This window comes from Fringilla coelebs, assembly GCF_963513975.1.
Source record: "Fringilla coelebs genome assembly, chromosome: 1".
Classification (NCBI taxonomy): Eukaryota; Metazoa; Chordata; class Aves; order Passeriformes; family Fringillidae; genus Fringilla; species Fringilla coelebs.
In genome coordinates this window covers 116,551,716-116,575,828 of record NC_140028.1, presented here as the reverse complement: position 1 = coordinate 116,575,828, position 24,113 = coordinate 116,551,716, and the positions used below count along the sequence as shown (strand labels likewise).

At 35.5% G+C, this 24,113-nt stretch overlaps 1 protein-coding gene across 1 annotated transcript in view; it reads left to right on the top strand.

Moving 5' to 3' along the window:
• The window catches only part of KCNH8 (potassium voltage-gated channel subfamily H member 8), a gene marked incomplete at both ends in the record, with an annotated part of 175,750 nt that overhangs the window by 133,371 nt on the left and 18,266 nt on the right, over positions 1 to 24,113 (top strand). Inside the window, 4 exons of the mRNA XM_084207923.1 lie at positions 2,174 to 2,373; positions 4,099 to 4,348; positions 8,752 to 8,966; positions 23,676 to 23,714. Of these exons, the coding sequence (XP_084064049.1) occupies positions 2,174 to 2,373; positions 4,099 to 4,348; positions 8,752 to 8,966; positions 23,676 to 23,714 (704 nt within the window). The remainder of the gene's footprint in view (positions 1 to 2,173; positions 2,374 to 4,098; positions 4,349 to 8,751; positions 8,967 to 23,675; positions 23,715 to 24,113) is intronic.

The window sequence follows — 24,113 nt, the reverse complement described above, 5'->3', positions numbered from 1 at the left end:
AAAGTATCTATTAAAATAAAGGCCAGCGTATGAAATACTGTTCCTAGAAGTTTTGAACTTGTCCTACTTGAGTTTAGACAGAGGCGTAATGGGTTTCTTACAGAAAGTAGGGTAAGTGTATGATTATTTGAGAAAGAATTCTGTCACAGCCAAGAATAGCTCGTCATTATGAGAAGCAGTTGCCTTCCAATGTATATAGGCAAAGACAGATTCTACCACAATAATAAAATTCTAGATGATATTTGTGCATATAATAACATCACTGAGATCTCTACTCTGTCCAGCTCCTAACCCAGGAGTCTAATGAGGGATTTACATCACATGTAAGTCTTGTATTTGCATTCATACACCACCTAACACTTTATCCCATCCCCTTTTTAAACTGATTATTGCATCCTTAAAGAGGTTACGCTATTTCTTTAACCTATTTATCAGTGTCTGGCTGAATTGTTTCAGACCTAGCTGTCATATTTCTAATAAAATATCCTGTATCTAGTATTATACCAGTCCCTCACATTCTGTTGCTCTAGCCTCTGATATTAATGACTTAGCAATTCACTGCACCATCATGAGCAGAACCTAGCTGAAATAGCTGATTATTTTTAGAAATAAATTTCCAGTTGGGCTTACTATTCTTACTACATCCACAATACTTTTTTTTCCTGCTATTTCTATACTGCAGTTCTTTATCTATTTTTCTGCACTCCCTTCACAATAAGGACATAGATATTGTTACCAGCTCCTTTGCATTTTTCCCAGACTGTAAAAGTTTTCTAACACTCCAAACTACAGAATTTTCTATTTCTACTATTTCAAAGTGCATCCTTTCCTCCTCCTGTTCTCCCTTGTCTCTTCTCACTCACATTGAACTTCTGTAAAGTGACATACAAGGTCAAAAACTTGTTTGTCTCATTTATAAACCAATTCCTTTGTCACTCTGAGAAGTCCGTCTGCTTTCTTTCAAGCACCATAAAGACAGATGTCTCTTTAGAGAAATAATCAATTTTTTTAGTAATTTTTTAAAATCAACTATTTGTAGATGTGTATGTTCTATACATCAGATCAATATCACATGACAGACAATTTTGCCGTGATTTTTCCAACTCAAATAATCAAACACATTATTGCACAAACAAACCCAGATGACCTATATTTGTAAATATTTCTTCAATTTTGCTTCTGGTCTTTTTATTCCCAAGCCAATCACTAATTGCAGAAAAACTCCAACATGTCAGAACAATTTTAACCATATTTGATCCTGTCCCGCAACATAAGAAATCAGGTTGTCTCTCTGAATGTTTCTTTTAGCCTGAATTTCTGCTTTTCAATAGGGTTGTTTTCTGACTTTTTAAAATATCGCACCCAGAATATGATACATTTTAAAATGTTATTTACAACCTTCTTCCTCTACACATGGTCTTCATTAGTGATTGCTTTTATTTATATGAGTTCTCTGATATATATGAGTTCTCTGACTCTGTGTCCTTTCCAACTGACCATTTGAGTCTAGTTTCCATACTGATTATTAGTATCTCGTTATTTTCTGAGCATACCTGCCTACTTGTGTTCCTTCCTGTGCTTTTTGCAAAGGCCTGTAGTGACAGCACAGGTGGGAATGGTTCAAACTGAGAGCAGGTTTAGATTAGATATTGGGAGAAATTCTTTGCTATGAGGGTGGTGAGGCTCAGGAAGATGTGGATGCCCCATCCCTGGCTGTGTCCAAGGCTGGGTTGGATGAGGCTTTGAGCAACCTGGTCTAGTGAAAGGCATCCCTGCCCGTGGCAGGGTGATTGGAACTAGATGTTCTTTAAAGTTCCTTTCAACCCAAACCATTTTATGATTCTATGATTCTGTGTTCTGTTTTCCTCTGCTCTTATACTATGGACTTTATTTGACTTAATTCTTTTGTTAGGTACCCTGACTAGATAGAATTAGTTATTGTTCTACCCTGTCCCATGACGATGACTTGTAGCATCTCAAACACCAGAAATGAGTAATCATATCAATACCACAGTATTAATATACCATTACTCAAGGAGTTTTATATTCAGCAGCTTTCTTATATCTCTTATTCAGGAAATTTTCATTTTGTGAAGATGCTGTTTATGTTCTGTGTGAAGTTTTATTGATCAACAAATCACTCCACATTGTGTGTAATTTCTGTACTTCCTAGCTCTGATGCATGCCTTGGTGTTTGGCAATGTGACTGCCATAATTCAGAGGATGTACTCCAGGTGGTCCCTTTATCACACAAGAACCAAGGATTTGAAGGACTTTATACGAGTCCATCACCTGCCACAGCAGCTAAAGCAAAGGATGCTTGAATATTTCCAAACCACGTGGTCTGTCAATAATGGAATTGATTCCAATGAGGTAACCAAATGTGGGGGGATTTGTGTTTGATTGTTTTGACTATGAACTATGACTCTGAGGCAAGGAGAGGGGTCATTTTTCTTTTGTCATGCTGTGTTTTGTGTGAAGTTACATAGCAAAGAAAACCATGCCTAAAAATAAACCTGGATTATCCCAGGAAGAGGGTACACAATTGAAAAAGCAGTTTTAAAACATCAAATAATCTAGAAAAATTCAGTCCTTTGTGATTCTCAAATGCTGAAGAGGCATTCATCAGAAACCTTTTAGATGATGCCAGCAGAAATGCTATAATGAGCATTTCTATCTTTCAGTAAACAAAATATCTACATGGGGATTTTAGCTCCTTTTTAAAAGAGGGACTTTGATGCCCTTTCCTTCCTCCTTCATCTTATTTATTCCAATACTGTAAACAAATTATTTAGGCTGAATTTTTGTAATATTTATATCACTACCTTTTTAAATATTTCACAGTGTAACTTGAGAGTGAAATCAAAAGACAGATTTCTGGTGGTGTCTGTGCTTGCTTGTTTTAAATTACTTATCCAGGTTATGTGTTACTGAACTGCAGGAGAAGTAATGGCTTCTCTCTGCTGGAGTGTTATTTGAATGGAGCACTCCCTTTAGGTTTCTTGTTATCTGTGTTATAAAACTCAGTGGTCTCTAAAGATAATGTGGAAATAAGCAGAAAGATTTGAGGTTTGGAACATTCTTTTCCTGATAAATTCTTTTTGTGCTGTGCACAGCACAAAGAATGGGATTTTCAACAGCACCTTAGCAACAGAAGGAGCTTAGAAAGATTTACAAAGGTACAAAAATGACTTAGATGTCAAAGCTTTCCTAGATGTGGTTAATGATCTCCTTCAGCTTTTGTACTTTCTGTACCTTTAGTCACACTGAAAGTGAGTGACTGCTGTACTGCAACCACAGCTCCTGGAGAGACCATCAGTCTTTCATTATTTCCCCCCTACGGATAAAACACCTTGTCTGAGCCCACCTGGTCAAGCTTTGGCTGGTTGCACTGTTCAGATGCCATATCTACAAAAAAACCCCTATATTTGTGGGCTTGCAGCTTGGAAGGAAAAAGTGAGACCTTGTTGTCTTTTAACTTTCCATAGGTTCTTCCACTGAACGTGCAACTTGTCTCCATTCCTTTCCCACCCCTCCTCCAGTGTCCAGTTACATTATTAAAAAATGAAAATAACAACAAGAAAAACACATTCAAGGCAGATTTGTTTTAGTTATTCCTCTTGCAGTGGTTTTAATATAGAAGAAGTAATACTGCATATTGATGATTATAATGGAATTCTCTGTTTTCATTGCACATGTCACTATACAATGGTACACCTGAGCAACCTACTGTGTTCTATCACAGAGAAGAACTTGGATGAACTTAAATTGTGCATTAGAGGGAATTCGTACAAACAGTATTATTGACCTTTTTTCCTGAGGGTTTTTTGGGGTTTTGTTTTTCTTTTTTGTGAGGCTTTTGGGGATTTTTTTAGTAGTGGAAAGGTATATATTTTTTCATGGTTTTCCTGGAATTTATCGTGCTAAAATTTCTTAAAATAGCACATCTCATCAAGGGGATAAGAAAAATCAAAGGGAAATATTTGCAACAGTATGACGCGAGCAGCACCACTAAATCAGGCCACTTCTGCAAAAGTGGAAACAAATAATTTTGCAAATTTTCTCTTTTTGATAATTTTTTTTCCTTCTTTTGGACAGCTTTTAAAAGACTTCCCAGACGAGCTGCGTTCAGACATCACCATGCACTTGAACAAGGAGATTTTGCAGCTTTCCCTTTTTGAGTGTGCCAGTCGTGGTTGCCTCAGGTCTCTGTCTCTGCACATCAAAACCTCCTTCTGTGCTCCTGGGGAGTACCTCCTGCGGCAGGGAGATGCCCTGCAAGCGATCTACTTTGTGTGCTCAGGTTCCATGGAAGTCCTGAAGGACAGCACTGTGCTGGCAATCCTTGGTACGTTCACAATCATAGACCCCAAGAGGAAGAATTGTCCCCCAGTGCAGGAGAACCTTCACTACTAACTGGTGGCTTAGTGTGTCCTGATTGTCTGTTGAGAAAGAACTTGTTTAGTTTTAATCTGCAATACCTATTCTATGTACACTTCTATTTTTAATTTTTTTTTTTAGTTTGAAATTGCTTATATTTTGATGTAAGGAGCTTTCCATTGCCAGATTGTTAGCTGTGCAATATTTCACTTCTGGTTTCCTTCTACTTATTCTCTCTTCTTTTCATGTAAACTGGTACTTGCAAGCTTTTGACACAGCTTGCTGCTTTCTGCTATATTTGGTGATGGTATTGACAGCTCAAAGAACATTGATCATCAGTGCCTAAATCTTTCATGAAAATTAGTGTCCAGGCAATGCTCCCACTAATGCTCCCAAGTCAAAGAAAGCAATAAGAGCCTACTTTTTCATTCTTTGGCACTTACCTATGAACATCCCTTGCAGAAAAGCCATGTGGTGAAAAATAAGCATTGTTGGCTCTGCTCCCCCAAGATACTTCATGCTAACTGATGCTGTCAGCAGTCATCTGAGTATATTAGAACTGAGAAAGGCCAGAAATTCTGTTCTAATAAATTTTTAGTTGTTGTTTGCAAGTGACTATTTTTACAGTCATTGAGGTTTAAGCATCTCTACCTATAAATTTTAGTGATTTGCCTCAATTTAAGTGCTACTAAAGAAATTCTCTTTATTTTCAGCTAAAGAATGATTAGACCTGTCTCAGTTAATGTTTATGAAGTTTTTTGGCAAAATAAAATATAAAATTTTACTCTAAAAATATAGAATTATTTTATTATTATTTTAATATCTGTTTAGACTTAAATGTATTTTTCTTTCTAATAACTTTTAATATTCTTATAAAACAAAGTTAAAAAGAACATTTCCTTTTTTGCTTTCCTTCCTATTTCATGGGATTACACTAGACTGTTGATAATGGAAGCTTCTGGTCTTCTGTAATTGAATTTTCTTTATTTTACTAGAGTGCATTTGATTGGTCTTTTTTAGAATATAAATGTGATACAGGTCCTATTTGTTTCTGAACTCTTTAATTCTATTAGATTGATAGTCCACATCACTCCATCTCTTGTTTGTTTTTAGAAAGTTTAAGAATCTCTTGATTTCATTGGATCACATAGATCAGAGGTATAAAATAAACCTTAAGACATAAGCTAAAAGCAAAAGTTCAAGAGGTAGTTCCATTGGAACTATGATTTTTTCGTTAATGATTCCATCTTCAGGCACTTCTGAAAGAGGTAATTAATGCATCATTGTGTAATGGTGACAATCAAAACAACAAAAAAGAGATTAGTGGATTTCTGAGAGAAGTTAATGAAATCATAATGCAAAAAACATAAACATAACAGAAAAATAATGTTTTGTTACAGAGAGTGGGAGCTTCATCATTTAAACCTAATTAACACCAGCAGAAGGTAAATGCATCGAACATGTAGGTCCCTATGAGAAATTGTGTTGCTGATGTCATGCAAATTCAAGACAGCAGTTTTTTTCCCTGACAATGTTGAGTTATTTGCAGTTCCCAGAATATTTTATAATTCTGTCCTGATTCTAATTCTAGTGGATTAGTTTTTGTTTACTGAGCCATTCTCACTAACAAGCAATGCAGCAACAACTCAGTGAAATGCTCTCATTAAATACATCTTTGCTTCCTCTAGAGACTATTACTTTATCTCTAATAATGATGGTTAGGAAATATTTTATGGTAAAATATGTTTTAATATGAGTTGTGTACTGTTTGAGCATATATTGTTGATTTCTTAAAAATATTAGACATAAGTTATTTGAAATATACCCATAATGAGAACATTTATAACTTTGACTACATATCCCTGATTTATTGAAAAACAGATGTGTCTGTGAGAAACATGTATATATAAGCTTGTTATCCAATTAAAGAAAGAAGAAAAGAGCTACTAAGAATAGCTGAAATTATTCTGTTATGTAACAAATGTTGCCATTCAAGGTAGAATCAGTTAATCACTTCATTAATTCTACATGAAACTTCAGGTTACTACCTACAGCCTTTGCTGAATGATTTTCATTTGAAAAATAAACATATATTAGCACTAGCCGACCAATTTTAGTATCTTTAAGCCTGAAATTACTTCAGAATTTTAAATACAATCCAATACAATTAACATTTTTTCCAAAATGTTTATGCAGTATGGACACTAATACTGTTTATTTATCTAAAAAGTTTCTAATTAAGATATTTAGGAATGTGTTTTGGTATATTTGAAAAATTCTCTCCCTTGTCCAGCAATACAAAATGTCCAAAAAAACAGCAATAAATTAACACTGACAGCCCGTTGCTTAATAGAATGAAAGAAATCTAAGGAATTGTTGATATTTACAAAAAAATGTAAAAGTGTATAACTGCTTAGCTTTATGCTGTATTTTATTATGTGGCAATACATGTTGTGTTGAGCAAAGACAGATGCTATCATTACCTATCAAATTCCTCTTTCCCAGACTGACCTAATCTCATTCTAGTTCTCATGTATACTAACTGAGATTTTTAAGAGACACCAAAGTACACTAATGTATGTACATTCCTAGCATAAGAGAAAATCCCTCAAGGTACGGACCTTGAGTTAATGATATGTACTGTTGAGAAAGTTGTTCAAGCTCCACAAAAATAAGAAAAAAAATATTTTAAGGTACTAAAAAGTATATATTATAGTGTGAAACTATCTTATTTAAGGTTCAAGGATGATTGACTGATTAGTTTAACTTACTCTGCAAGCTGACCGTTTCCTGTGTAATACACAGTTGGAATCACATGCTGGGTGGATTTTCCTATGTTACAGTCTTAACTTTTTATTTATACATCACAGAATAATGTAAGATTGAAGGGATCTTCAGACCTTCAGAAGCTACCCAACTTAAACCTGCTTAAAACAGGGCAAATTTATCTCAATTGTATTGACTGTGTCCAGGCAAGTTTTGAACATCTCCAAGGATGCTCACAATTCCACAGCCTCTTTGGGCAGGCTGTTCCACCATTTCTTAACTTTCATTTCCTGATTTATAGTGAGAATTTAATTTATTACACATTGTTCCAAATACATCTTATTGCCCCGTGCACTCTGAAGAGAAGTTTAACTCTGTTTTCTCTACGATTTTCTGCTGGGCTGTTGAGGACAGCAATAATATACTTCCTTTGCCTTTTCTTTGTAAGATGGAGCAATAGCCCGTTTTTTCAGCCTTTTCTCATAAGTTATATTCCTCAGTCCCTGATTCTTGATAGCCTCTTTTTGACTCACTCTAATATGTCAATATTGGGAAGCCCAAAAGCGGACACAGTGTTCCAGGTAAGGCATGAGAAATATAGAGGGAAAGAGTAATTTCCTGGGACCTGCTGGCTCCACTCTTGCTATTGCTGCACAGGAGCTCCTTGAACTCCTTTGCTGCAAGGACACATTGTTGGCTCATGTTGAGCTTGTCCCCAAGGAGCCCCAGGGCCTTTCCTGCAGAGCTGCTGCCCAGCTGGTCAGTTCCCAGTCCATACTGCTCTAGGGAGGGTTTTCACCCCAGGTACGGGACTTGGCATTTGGTTTTGTTGAACTTCATGATTCATTCCTAGCAGCCGTTTTATCTTTAATTGAGGTCCTCCTAAATGGCAACTTTGTCCTTCAGTATCATCAACCAATTTCCCCAGTCTGGTATTGCCCATGACTTGCTGAGAATGCGCTCCATCACACTGTCCAGGTCTTTAACGAAGATCATCTGCTTTAACTTTTGGGGAAAACCTCTGGTTCAATGACTGCTTTTTGGAATTTGTACCTCAGATCAGATATTTATGGACATTTTTAACTATAAAATATTTGTGCTTCTCAACATATGGGCAATTGAGGTTTTTAATACAGACAGCGTTCTAAGGCAGTCTTGCCCATAAATTAAAAAAAAACCAGACAAGAATTCTTTCTTAAGCAATTTTTTCTTCTTGACAGAAACGTTAAAATGCTACCTTAACACCTGCACATTTTAAGACACGCACAAAAACACCTGACAACATCTTTTTTTGAAAAATGATCGCACCTGTGATTAGCCACTGGTGTAAATCTTCATTTTATACATGTTTAATTTATTGCTCCCTTAAATCAGCCTGTCTGGAAATTAGTTTTTGTACCTCCAATTAATTGTGTATAAGTTTGCACCTGCAAAAAGGCGGAAAAAAAATTAGTCCACGATCCTTTAGCATGTTCTTAATTAAACTAGGCATTAGTAACAATGGGATTTCAGGTTCAGGTATAGCAATTATATTAAACAGCTTTATGATTCAAAAAAGTAAAGAATTTACGCTTTGAAGATAATTACTTTTGTATTCTCTTTCAGGTAAAGGAGATTTAATTGGAGCAAACCTATCCATTAGGGATCAAGTTATTAAAACAAACGCAGATGTTAAAGCTCTGACATACTGTGACCTCCAATGTATTATACTCAAAGGTCTCTTTGAAGTGCTCGACCTGTACCCAGAGTATGCTCACAAGTTTGTTGAAGACATCCAGCATGATCTCACTTACAATCTAAGAGAAGGCCATGAAAGTGATGTAAGTATCTTTAAAGGTCTCTGCAGTTATTGCAATCCTTCAGGTGTTTCACATACCTCAGTAATTTCTCATAATTTTGTTGCAGTAAAGACATAATGCACAAATTATGTTAAAGGAACTGCTGATTCCATTTGTTTGATAATTCAGATATTACCTACATTAGTTTTTTATCAGTTGGTCAGATCATAAATATTAAACAACCTCTCTGCTTCTCATTTTCCATAACATCATCCATGAGAGTAAATTCTTTGGTTTTTAATATTTTTTGTTTATGTCTAAAAATAATACATAGTTATGTAAGCTATGTGTCCAAATAAAGGGGTTTAGCCATACCTTTTCTAGACGCTCATGTGCCAGCCTAATGAACATTCATTTCATGCATCATTGGTTATCACTTTTAGTAAAGAATGTCATCACACACACTGAAAATAAAAAACAGTTGTTTCACATACACTGCAATTAAAATGCTTTTCCACTTAAACAAGTACTTTATTTTTGAAAAAAAAAAAAAAAAGGCCAAACAAACAAAAACCCAAAGCAAAAACAAAACTAGAAAATTCCAGATAAAGCACTCCTGAAAGGGTTCAGTACAGACTTATCAAAGTACTTTCACGGATTATATGATTACTTTCATTATTATATAGAAAATATGTGTATTCAGCTTTTAATAGTGAAAATCTTTCATGATATTTCTCTTTTTCTGACTTTATCACATGAATGCTCAAAGACAGTTATAGCCAAACTTTCAATTTGGTGTTTAACAGTTCAGGTATTTGTTTTGTTCTTCTCCTAACACAGAGAGAAGTAACATTGAAAAAACATGAATTTTCACTAGGATACTCTCAAAACAGGGGACAAATATAATGCCAAGGAAGGGTGCATCACAGTAGTTTTCAGTGCAAAACCCCAATGAGTTTGATATCTGGGCTGATTTTTCTACCTAGCTTCCTATTAGGTGCCAGTGTTTCCACAGCAACACTCAGTTAAACCACTGCAGCAGAAAGGAGCCCATATATAAGTGTGTACTTCTGGAGAGGAAAATAACCAGGGTATCTCATTTGTTTGTCTCTTGAAATGTCTCCAAGCTTCCTGCTGCTGAAAACAGCAGCTGGGACTACACAGCTGTTCTGAGAGCCTGGTGATCAGTTTGTTTAACACTTTTCCCTCAGGGAGGAATGTTTGATCTGAAAAGGAGTAAAACTCCATCCAAAGATAGGGTTTGAAGATTATTTCATGCCCCACTACAGTTTTGTCATGGAACTTGATGGATCCCCTCAATGTGTTGCTTCGTGCTTTTCTTTATGGTGACAGATCTGGGGGTCACCCTCTCAGCTGCATTCAGGTTTATAAATTCAGGGACAACACTTCCCAATTAAAGTCAGCTGGGTGATGTGCAGACTCTCTGCTGAGAGCAAGCCTGCAGCAGCCTTGAAGGTGAGTGTTTCTCAGGCTCTCTGAGGAGGATGGGATTTAAAGTAATGTTGGATACACCCAAGTAACTTTTCTGCTTTAAAGTAGAAAATATTTAGAGCATTTTTTGAATCTATGCTAAAATTTCATGGTATTATCTGTTACCTTAAAATTAAAGGAAAAAATATCCTGACATGGAATAGCATCCAGTCTCACAGGCAGATAAACAGAATCCAAGACAGGTTATGACTGTCGCTTTTGCCAACATCCTCTCCTTAACTATCCCCTCAGCTACTATTTCTCTTGCAGTAGAACGTCTCATTTTTTTTTCCAACCATTTTACTTACCAATAAGGATAAAGAGCATAAATAAGCACCCAAAAATTGTACTACCTCAAAAAGGGATTCAAAAAAAGGAGGACAGATATCTATATCAGTCGCAAGTGTGCCTGGTCAACCACTCACTTTGCTTCAGCAGGAAAATACCCTGTCTTTGCTTCAGCTGGAATATACTTGCAAACAGAAATAATTGCAGTTATCTGATGTTTACTCTCAGAGAAAACTAAAAAGAAAGCTTTCAGTTTGTGGGTATGTTGATATGACTTCTTGATTCTTTTTGTTGTTGTTTTTTTTAAATACAGTACTTGGGAATGCTGTTATGTTATTGTCAGCTAGGCCACTGTGTCTGAATTCCCTCTCCCTAATATAGGGAGATTTTGCTTTTGAGAGTATCTGTGATTTCTGCAGCTTTATGGGATTTTGGGTTTGGAGAACTTTTCCATAGTTAAACAGTAGATCTATTCATTTGAATAAGTCGGTTTCTGACTCTATTTTTCTTGGATGCTTTAAGTGACTGTAAATCTGTGGCTGAATGTGAATTTAATACTTAAAATGAATCACCAGCAGTATTTAGGGTCAGGTGAACTGCAGGGTGAAATAACATGAATTTCCCCACTATGACTTGTGAGCTGTCTTTCAGTCTTGACCTAAAATGTTATTGCATTTTCAGTCAAAGTCCACAAAATCTACTGTAGGGTGAAGATTTATTAAAACTTTAAGCCAGCACTAAAAAGCAGAGAATGAACAAGAATTTATTCCTGGTTATTCACTATCCCCTTTCCACCTTCATTGTTCTGATTAAAATTGAATCAGAGATTTGAACTGAATTAGAAGCATGTGGACAAAAAAGGGCTCAGAAGTCATCTATAATGTCCTTCTCTTGAAGTGTCAAACTTGGATACTTGGAAGATTACATATCTTCCCTACCTACACAAACACAAAAAATAAGTATTTTAAATTTGTTTTCTTGGCTCATATGCAAGTCTAAGAGGATATATAATGATGTGGTTCATCTGCACTAAACTCAGTAAGGTACAACAGTGGGAAAGGCTCAAGGACTTCTGCAGTTGTGTCCCTTTCCAGTAAAATGAGGAGATGTAACCAGCTCTCCCAGGGACAAGTAGAAGCTGTAGCTGTCTTGTTACAGACTGATTGAAGGAGCTGTTTAGCAATCCTGGGAGAAAAGCCCAGATTTTGAGTATAGGAGCAGACAACTATTTCAGGCTCTAATGAGTAAAAGGTAGAGAAACAGACACAAAATCAGAGAGAGTTTGAACAATTCCTCCTGATAACTCTTAAGCCAGGAATTACTAATTGTTTTATTATTAAAACCATTGATGTGTGTTCAGCCACACTGGCAGTGCTACTTGGCCATCTTTTTATACATTTTCATCACAGCAAGATATGAACTAGGAGAAGAGACTTTTTGTTGATTTGCATATTCTGCCCCTTACTTTCTTTGCTCCCTTTTGATCAATAAACCAATAACTGTGTTTGTACATGTATTCAAATATAAGGGGCAGTTAGAAAATACTAATTTTTCTGGTAGCCGGAATAGACATTAAAACAATTCAGCCATTTCAACCAATTTATCTAGGTCTGTGACTCTGTTGTCATAGTAAGGAAATAGTTTGCCGAGTGACACAGATTTTAACATGTGCCTCACCCTATCTGTATAATTTTTCACTATGAATTACAGATTTCATAGGTATTAGGCAGTGAGAATGTCTCATATCTGATTTGATAAAACTGAGCACTCAGAAGAAGGTTCTTAAAAAGTATGTGGATGCATCTATACTCACACATTAATATGACAGAAACTGGAAATTATTTTGTTATCCACCAGCCCTGGAAAATGTGCTAATTGATGCATTTAGAGAGTAGCAGCAGCTGTTCATAACTCTGAATTATCCTATGAATATCCTACAAAAAACTCAGAATAAGTAAATGTTTGGACAATATCTTTCTAGGCTTTGGGAGAGTTTGTTTCTGATTATTGCTTATGTACACACAAAAGAATTTACAGACAACATTTTTCAGATTAAAAAAAAAAAAATTCTGGTTAGAGTTACACTGACAAAAAGAAAAAAAAACTTCCTTGACACCTATACCATCAAGCCATAATTAAGTCCCAAAAGAAGACAAGGTGCATGCAGGCACAATCTTTGTCTCACTAAAGCTCTATCAATGTGAGTCATTTTCAAAAAAAAGAGGTTATATTCCTGAAGAGCCAAAAATCTCTGTTTGTAGATAGGACTTGCAACTAAAAAGAATCTGCTTTTCCTTTTGGAGACTTAAAAGTAGTGTTCTGGCTCCTACAAAAGCTTTCCTTCCCCTCTGCCCAAAGAAGAAGCTGTTCTCTAAATGAAAACACTCTCTTTGTGAAGCACAAGGAAGGGCTGATTCCGTTGGTGCATCGCAGTGTAAATGAAACATAAGGACAAGGTTTCATGAAAATGTGGCAGGTTCCTTCTCCAGTAGGGAACATGGAGTCTTACTGCACCTTAGCCAGGCTCCTTGATAATAAAAGAAATAAATAGACAAATATATTTTAAAAGGCAATCTAGCAACCAAGAAGCAATAAAAGCAAAGAATCTTCCCACATCTTCCCTCTGGAAGGCATTATCTGACAAATAGGGATTAATTCTTGTCCTTTGAAGAGGCTGGGGTTTAGTATTTATTAAATTTTAATGACTGAGTTGTGAGGAATTTTTAATATAATAAAGCTCAGGTTGTTATTAGCAGTACCTAAGAAATTCCAAGGGATGCTCCTCATTTTCTATTGGAAGAACTGACAACTGACCAAATCAATTGTTGATAAAGCTGAAAGTAGCTCTAAGCTCTGGAGCACAGAAAAGAGGGCACAGCTTGGGAAGAAAAACCTCTGCAAATTCTAATCTAAAATATACTGAGCTTTCTGGTTCATTCCAGTTAAGCCTTGAGTAAGTATTTAAAAAGCATATGAGTAATTCCTCTTCATGTCATTTTAACTGCCTATTTGAAGACTTTTATCTTTCTTTGTTCTAACTGTTGGCATTGCCCTTGTACTCAGAAAATTAATGGCGAAAAATATTTTGAATGCAAGCACAAAACTAAAATTAAATCCTGCCTTGCCACTGTTTGTTTGGTTTTCAGCTACTAGATTACATATCTGACATGAATTCATTCTTGCCTTTTAAGTCATGCTTTTTCTAGATCTAGATTTCTACTGTAGGTCATCTGAATTTATGAATGCTGCTTTCCAATATAGCAATAACACTTTCTATTACATATTTGATTGTCTATTATGAATCAGCATTGAAAGTAGTGTGAAATTTCTGATTTTTTTAATGCACTGATTGTCTGCATAGAAAATAGCATTTCACTTCAAAGAAGCAAATGACTTATCATATTTGCTACTCTATGAACATTAAGGAAACAAAACCCCGGTTTTTTTTTTTAAAGTTGTTTTTAACTTTGGCAAGTTTTATAAGCTAAGAAAACCTGATATAAACAGTCACATAATTACTTATTTATCGAAAAGCAGGGTGCCCCTGACACAGGGAATGATTGGCATCTGACTCCATTGATTCAGAAGGCTGAAAAATTGCTTAATTAATCTATATTATATTACATCATACTATACTATAACTACACTACAAAGAATACCAAAGAAAACTCACGACTGTCTCCCGACAGTCAGGACACAGCTTTTTCCAATTGGCCAAGGAAACAAAACAATCCTCAAGAGAATCCAATTGACAAATCACTTCAGGTAAACAACCTTCCTAACACATTCCACATGTGCAAAACAACAGGAGCAGCAAGTAGAGCTAAGAATTGTTTTTCTCTTCTTCTCTCTCTGCTTCTCCAGGAAAAACCCAGGGAGAGAGAATTATGTCTCTCTGTTCAGAGACTATGAATGCCACACTTATTGATGAGTTTAACTTCCAAAGTAAAAAGAAAAAAAAAATTCTTATTTAATGGGTATTACCTGCATGTTTATAGTAAAATTCATGCATTGAAAAAAAATGAATTTCCAAATCAGCTCTTACTGCAGTGCCATACTTAGTCACTATTCCTCTACTCCAGCCTAGATCACAGTTCATCCTGCACACTGTAGGACAATCACAGGTTGCAAAATATTTTTAATAATAAGTAATTTTCATAGAACATTTCCCAAATAATTCTAACCAACTTTTTAATAGAGGAGATATTTTTTTTCACACCACCCAGCAGCTATGTAAAATGAAGTGGTTTACCTTAAAAAAGTCAATCAGTCCTTTTTTAACAGTAGGGCTGGATAAATTTCAGGAAAACTTGTAATTGTTAAATATGCTTAGAGCATATTAAGCACCCATCTTTTTCAGTAGCTTGCCTGGTGGAGAATCATGTATTATTATTGCAGGTGTTGTCAGTAAGTATAAAGCTTGCAGAATAAGAGACCAACCAATGCCAGTTTTTGTGTTTCTATACAATTATTACAACAGGTAGAATATAGAATTGAATACATCACCCAAAGCAACTGAAGTCTAGAACTTTATCTGTATGATTATTCAAAAAGCAAAACCCAACAAACAACTAAAATAATTTTTAAACTGTGAACCAACTGTTTATAGTCTTTCCCTTTACTCCAGGTGCACATGTTTCCCTTTGCTCTAGTGGTTCTGGTAGAAGCCCTAAGTGACTGATGGCTGAACAGCCACTGCTTCTGCCCCAAATACACCATATATTAATTCTTCCTTTATACCTCTTGATATGGAGTCTATAAACTTCTCAGTGATTATAGTGGAGGAATGAAGGTGTTCCTCATTCTGTCAAAAACTAAACTACTTTTAAAACTCGTAATATATAATTAACTTTGATTCCTGTTATGTTCATTAGAGTAGGTCTCTTACCTGCCTCTGTGCACAGACTACTCTCCAATTAGGGTTGCATTCAAATATAACTCAGGGCTCTCACATCTTACAAGCTACTCAGATTTTTCATTTATACTTCTGGGACGATCTGAATTTTTTTTTTTCCTTCTTCCCCTCCCCCCTCTCTCTCTCTCTTCCTTTTCACAAAAAAAGTTACTCTATTGGTGAACAAAGCTGCACTCACACAATGTCATTTACACAGCTCAATTTCTCTATTCCTATGGAACAAGTCATGCAGCTGTACATGGGCATGATCACTGGCAAAAACAAACAAAATCAGAGCAGTCCATTCGCCCATTTTACACTTCATTTTTGATATTAAATGGATGAGGTGTATTTTGGGAATGAGGCCTGTCCAATATCTCTCTGCAAGAAATTTCACAGGTCTCCTACTTGTATTCATGACAGTAAGTATGTTTTGGTGGATCTTTGGCTATTAAGTTGGATTCTAGTTTCAAACAGGGAAACCTGCTGCAATAGCCTCCTCCCTGTTCAGGGTTACAGTCAGTCCTTCCTCCAGACCCTCAGCCTGACAATTAACTTCTTCACTTACTATGGGAGCAAGACTGACTTGAAGCTATAGTGTAGGCCAGGTCTGATGCCTTTTTTCTGGTCTGGTAGCTCAAAAGCTTTTTTACTAGCAGTTACTGGTGAGCCTGATGTGTGGTGCCTCTGAGCCATCTCTTCCCCCCAGTATCCCTCAAGACAATCACCTCACTGTTGTGTTTCTAATCTATCCTTCAATATGGTATGCGGCTGAGAAATAAAGCAACAAGGAAATGTGTAATTCAAAAAAGATAGATTGGTTGGCCTTTTTATTTTCTTTCCTAATATCTTTACCTGAAGAATATTTTTTCATTAATAATCTCCTGTTTCATTTCTGTAGCCTTCAGTTATTCTAATATTTTTGAAAATAATGACACAGACACCTTCACTGTCTGGTTTTTTCTCTAATAATTTATTCTTCTGATTTATGGTCATTTTCCAGTTAGAAGATTCATCCCACCACAACTTCTTTGAGCAATTATGAAATCTTTCCCATTAATATTTTTTTCATTTGTTTCTGTATTTTTATAAATCTTTCCCATTTTACACCTAAAACAAGTGGCCAATTCACTGTAAGGGTGAATCACAAAAGATCTGGAAAAGGACAAAGAGGAGGGGAGGAAGTTAACCTATTTACATTAGTCTGGGACTATGTTAGGTGTATGTGAAGCACCCCCAAATCTCCCCCAAACTCTTTTACTTTTGTGAATGGATTAAGAGACAGGAATTATGAGCTTTACATTATTTATTAAAAGCTTTACATTATTTATTAAAAGATTTTCACAAGTAGACCTTAGCACTTTCTTGACAAATGCAAAATATTTCATTGTAACTAGAATTAACATGTTTAAATAAGTGATGAAATTTTACTTCTAATTTTAGCTTTTGATTATTTTTGAGCGCTCTCCATTCCCATTCATTTCACTTCCTGGGATTATTACATTCTCCATCAGATTATAAAGCTTAACCGGAGGTTAACACATTGAAAAAAATCCAGGCTAGCAAAGCAGCTTATTGATGTTTCTAGACTGTTGAATGAGAAGGGTATAAAACACTGTGTCAAACAGAATTTTAGACAGGAAACGCTCCTGGCTTTCAGAGTATTGCCTTGGAATCTAACCATATTTCTATTTTAATTAGACAGGCATACTAGGGGATAACTTTTTTCCAATATGTCTCAGTATGCTTTAGGGAACATGATAATATTACTTTTACAATATTAATATTATCTTTGTCTCTACACTGTAAAAAATGGAAAATAGAATTAATCTTAATATAGCTAAACTTTAAATGATATCAATTTGGAAAGTGGATTCATTTTTAATTTTCTCTATGTTATTACTCCTTTTATTTTGTGTTGATAAAGCACTAATCCATTGGAGACCTTAAATTTAGAAGCTCTTTTACAATAACTTGTCCTTTTATTATTCTGGGTAATATAGGACTAATTAATGAAGGAAATGATAGTATCACAATGTCTTCTATAAAAACATTAGTTCTGAGGGCATAGACTACCACCTTGATATCTAATGTTCATGTCAGAGTGGCTTATGTGGTGAAGTTTCTACATGACTTACAGAGTCCTTATAACCTCAGGATACACGCTGAAATGTGTACAAGTAAATGTACTGTAGCCTTTGAGAAAACTGTCTATAACCTGTGCAAGTTGTGTATCAAACTGGCATTTTACATTGATACAAGTGTGTGTTCTCAATTTTGAGCTGGTAATGTTTTTGGTGCAACTTTTCTTTAAACCCAACAGAGCAGTAGAATAGCAGAGCTCGGAAAGGACCTCTGAAGGTCATCTAGACTCACCACTCTGCTCAAAGATATGAAAGCATGTAAAAAGAAATAATTATGTATGTAAAAATGCAAAGTTTTTACTGATATCAAAAATAATGTATCTGCATATTTTTCTTTTTAATTATATATACTTTTGCCCAGTAAAACCAGAGCTACAAAACCTGCCTACATAAGTGCAAATGCTGCAATACATGGTGAAAATTTGATCCCCAATACATATATTGCACTATATTATTATAATCATGCTATTGTTTACCACATCACTGAAAACTTTCAATTATGTGGTAAATAATAACACGATTTTAATAATAAATATATACATACATTTTGTACATATATACTGTATATGCAGTACAGCACTGCATAGATAGTAAGTGTTCAGAGACAGATTCCTTTGCTAATCACACTATGTTCAGTGTTCATTCCACCATTGTCCAAAACTGATATTGGATTTCTATTACTGTGTTTCTTTTTATGTCATCCTAATACAAAGAATTCAAGCAATTTTCTTACAAATTCTCTACAGATATACTGCAGTCCTCAGGGAGACACTTGCTAGCACTTATCCCACTCATTTGTGCTGTGAGTGCTAACAAAACACCTGGCCAGCATTTGGAATATGTACAAATAGGCAATTGGCAGTAATAAATTTAACTGGAGATTATTCTTCAAGATCCACTTCATTGTCCCTCTCTATTCTTTTCAAGAGACTCTCTGAAGTTACATATACGTACTTACATAAATACTAGTATGAAATTTCATTTAAAGATAAAGCTAACATAACAAACACGACTCCTTCACTGTATCTATAGCCTCAAATCGAGAATTCTAACAGAACATCAATCCAGGGCCAATCATGCAAATATTCATAAGCCTGTTTAAAACTTTGGAGCTGCTTGAAGTTGAGCATATAAGTTTTATTGCTTCAGAAGGTGTTAGCCTTTATTGTAATTTCTATTATGTAAGTCTTTACTTGACTGTAATCAAACTGTAGGAGTATTAACAAGCTTTCTCCACTATATCTTTTTTCTGCAGTAATCTGAAAGCTCTTCCAAAAATACAACTTGCCAGACAGAACAGTCAGTGCCAGGTCTATTGTCTGTTTTAACAATTCCTCCTTTTGTTTTCTTTTTGTCTTATTGATAGACTGTTCTTTTTCCTTTTTTTCCCCCTTTTTTTTTAATTCTTACTGCTACAGTGCTACAGTTTTACTGTGAAAGATGCATTTTCAGAGCAGTTGAGACCCTAGTGTCTTCTCCTGCTTTGGGGTGCAGAAAAGGGATGTAAGCATATAGAAGTAAAAATTGCTAATTATACCATCCACATTTCCCATTTATTTATTCCTAATGTGGCACAAGTGGCAGAGATATTAGTTTTTGCTTTCTGTATAATCTTTTTAACAAGAAATGCAATACACCCTGTATTGCTAATGAAACATAGTATAATTTAAAAAAAAATATTAATGCAGTGATGTTAACATTCAGGTTTTAAAGAAATATATTAAAAGTAAACTTTTAACACCAAATATAAAAGCTCATGTGAGAATTTTGCAATCAAAAAAGTATTAAATTGAAGAAAATAAAGCAAACTTAAAAAAACTATCCAAAGCTAACCACAAGCAGCCAGTTACAGAATATTTGTACCAAGTTCACAAGTTAATTACAAAGAAACAAAACACTCAGGACAGCAACTTAACAGGAGATTGCAGAGCTCATGGCAATTCACAATTGTTGTCTCCCTAGGAATAAAACATCTGTGACAGATATGCTGTTCAACTTTTCTGCTGCTATTTCAATGTAGTCTGCATTGTAAGAAGCATCAGAGAATTTCTTTATCTGTCCATTAAGTGAGGAAGACAGATAAGAATAACCCTGAGAAAATGCAGGAACACACCAATGAACAATAGACAGTCTTAAAAAGAAAAACAAAACAAGAAAAAAAAACACAAAGGGGGTGAGGCTGGCAAATTGTTCAGTATAAAACAATTATATCTAACAAGCTCTTTGTGAATGATTGAGTCTTTTGTTATTTAGAGGACTTGTGATATTTCATTAAAAATTTCCTAATTAGAGAAAACTGAGGCCTGAGCACATGTGAGGCATTACTTTTTGCAGCAGTACTATAATCTCTTGTTATGTACTTGTAACTTTTCCATTACCATACAGTAAATTTGCAAACAATAGAACATCTGGCATGCATTCTTGGGGTTTTTTCCCACCCTGTCAGTGCTCCTAAATGGGCTTTTCCCATGTCTGAATGCTGACTAAGAACATTAATGCTCCTGTTTGATTTCAAATCCTTTCCTGAAAATGCATTTTATCCTTTTGACTCCTCAATATAAAGAATTATGAATGTATTTTAGTACCAAAGATTACAAGAAAATAAGTGGAATTATGTTTCTATTTTTTTTCCTACTTTTTGTGAAGGCAACAAGAATCAGACCACCAAACACTGGTAACATTCTATTGAGCCCCAGCATGCAAACTTATTGACTGGACATAAAATGTATTAGCCTCCAATTTAGCTGTGTCTCTATATTTTTCTCTATAGGGTTTTATCATTAGAATTCATCTTGAATCACTTTACAGCTAATTACCTGAGCTGGTCCCAGTTCCTGGTAGAGATTCTTTATAAATGACTACTGCCTCTTGACACTGAAAAATTTTCACATCTTCAGCTTTCAAGAGCAAGCCACTAGTGTTTTCAGATGGAGAAATATTTTTTTTGTGCTCCTAATAAACCATGTTAAGGATTACTGAATTTTTAAAATCTGTGATAAGATATTAAAAAAATGGAAGATTCTAGATTTGAGATTCCATACCTGGAAGAATTTTATATGAGTCTGCTTTTGGTACATGATCTATTATTGTATTGTCTTGTAAAATTAAATTTAGTAGCTGGTTTCACAAGACATAAAGAGAAACCAGAGCTGAAATCATACTTTATTTAGACTCTTTGACTGTATTTCACATAACTCATGCTAACAATCACTCTTTCTGGTTTTTTCTCATTGCATAGTAAGTTAAATATCGGTGTTTTTTCTTTCAGCAGCCCATATCCTTTAAGAGCTGTGCTTCTTTTAAAAGGCATATGAGGTATTTGGCACACTCTTGGCATAGGGAAAAAATAGAGCATTTTATAGAAGACTGCACTAGTGTGTTGCCCTAAATAAAAGGTTTTAGCATCCTAGAAACTAGGGCAACACCTCCTAATTATTTACTCTGATACTACATTTTTACAAAGATAAAACTATGTGCATAATGAGGACTTCAAATTTACTGCACTTTGACTGGCTTTGTCCAAGTTCTTTTTCATCTTTTCTCTCTGAGACTGGAGGGAGAGACAGAGAGGAGGTGCTGGAACAAGTTTAGAAGTAAAATCCTTGTGAATTCTCTCTGGGCACAGATTAGTTTCTTTTGCCAACTTTCAGCTGCTAAGCCATAAAGCCCAGGCCCCAGCTGTGTGTGCAGGACAGGCAATGAGTGTGCTTGCTGTCTATTTATACAGAAGCGATTACAAGGCTCTTTACTGTGGATTTTGTGCTATGGAAAAGATAGCTTATAGGTCCATAGTTTTTTGTTCCCTAGTTTATTTTAAAATATCAGTATTTTCAGAGTGAAATTGTCCCCAGTGGGTTAAAGGAGCTAGTTTGGGGGAGGAGGAGAAGGCTGATAAGCAGCTTCTCACATCATGGGCTCTGTGTTTGTACTCTTCTGTTCTGCTGCACGGCCTCCTGAGAACACTCCCTCCCTTCCTTGAAAAATGCAACCTGCCTTCAAAAATTCCTTTACCCTTCCTTGGGAAGGTCACAGGGCAACAAAGTGCTGCCACTAACCCCATCTGCTGTGCTTCCCCCTGCTGCAGTGACCAAGGCAGGGCCATACAGAGCAGAGGGGGATGGATGGGTGGATCTGGCTCCCGTGCTGAGGAGCAGCAGCAGGGAGGTCCAGGAGCAAGGGCACGGCACTAGCAACTGGTTGTGCAGCTTAAAACCCACATAATGATTTCTTTGTCTGTGTTTTCAAGATGTGCAGTCAGGATTAACAACATTCAGGAGGGAAAAACAGCAACATTAAAACAAAAAGTGAAGAAATCTTCACCCACGTTACCAATTACGAGTGACAAGTCACTTCTAAAGCCTTCAGCAGGAAAATGCATACTTTCTGAGATGTTTTTTGTGAAGCTGCTGATATTTTGGATTGGCCTGGAATTTTAATTAAGGCTGCTATTTAGCATTTCTGCTCTGCCTAGAAGCCAAGCAAATTGATGTCCCAAAATTCTGGGCACAATTTTAAACTAATACTTTACGCATATGTGCAAAGCAGGCCAGTAGTACTTCCTAATTCTGACTTTAATATTTTAGCCCATTTCTAGTTTCCTCTCATCCTGAATCTCAAAGATACTGATTTTTCAGTTGGCATAGATTAAAATGCCACTTATGAGATTTCAGTATCTGACATCTCATCTAGTACTCTAACTCAGTAAGAACACAGCAGTTATTTTGTTTACATAGCCTCATTATTGCAGTTGTTCTGTTTGGCACTTATTAGTTATTAGTATTTCTACATTTAATGATACACCTGCTGCTGGCTTGGCTGTTGTGGAGTAGGATTTCTGCTTGCGAAAACTTAAATATTCTGTATTTTATTTCTGTATATTATACCACTACTGGTACCCTCACTACAAAACAATTTTTAGGTTAACCTGAAAGACTTGGAACAAAAAAAAAAAAAAAATTACAAAACTACACACTATTATTATTTTCAAATCTGTGCCTCAAATTTGAATATTTAGGAGTTCTGAAGACATTTGTCAAACAAACTGAGATGTTCAAATGACTTTCAGAAATGCTTAACTTCGACCTGTGTTTAGAGAAAAATAGATTGGTGGGTAAAGCACTTTTTGCCTTGATATGTGGGTTTAGGAAAGCTGAAAAAAGTCTCTCAAAATTTTCCCTGGCAGACTGAAGTATTCATATAAATACAGTATATAGGCTGCCAGAGACTTGCTCACAGTCAAGATGTGGCCATTCAAATAAACAGCAGAATTTTCACAACAGATATTACTCAGCAGTTCCAGTGGATTTTATTACAAGTAGTTACTCTTGAAAGTTGCATAATTCTTTTATTTTTCCTTTTCTCTCATTTTACTTTCTGTGTAATTCAAGAAAAGAAAATATTTATGGCCTTGAATAAGTTAGACACCTCTCCCTCAGGACTACCTTGCTCCTACTTGCTTCAGTCCCACCACTGCTTTTGAAAATTTCTCAAAGATGCTGGAGATACTTAGTTCATCTTCATATGCAGACTAGGCTGGCACAGAAGCTAAAGCTAAGCAGGGCCAAAGTAGAGCACTTGTTCCTGCATTTCCATCAAACCAGCACTGAAATCTACCAGGCATACTTTGATACATCTACATTTATTTGCCGGTTTGGAGTCTTGATCTATTTTTTTATTAAAGCATTTTTTTTTTTTATTAACTAACTTTTTATTTAAGATGAAACAACTTTTTTTTACTCTCACAGCACCTGTTTGCAAGGATTATCCTTAGTTCAGTGTTATACCACCATTTAATTTAATACACCATTTAATTTAATATCATGAATGTCTTTTCTTGTATTGACATAAATGTTTTGGTTTAGATGTTTGTATCCCGTTGGAATCCAAACTGTACAGATGTACATACTTCCTACCTTTTTGGTTTGTTTTTTGCAGGTAATATCAAAATTATCCAACAAGCCTACACTATCCCAGGTATGTTGATCACATTTTAATTATGCCAAGCTCCACTTTGAACATGCACATAACTATAACCAGAACTCCTTCCTTTCCTTCTTGAAAACAGACTTCAATTTTTTCAGAATGAGAATTCAAGTAGAATCCTGCAGATAGCTCTCCCACTGCCCATTTTATGAGTAACAGCTTATGATCTTTTTTTCCCAAGTGCTAAATTTGAATATCTTCCTATAGCAACTACATTTTAGATACATGGCTACCCAAGCAAAAGTTTTGAATATGTGTAACACTCATTCTCTGTAGAGTATAGGCAGTGTCAGTGCCAGGTCCTGTACAATTTAATCATCATGATAGCCTTTGAAAGACTACCACAGTTGACAACAAGGCTTTTCTATTTTATAAAGACATGCCTTCTGT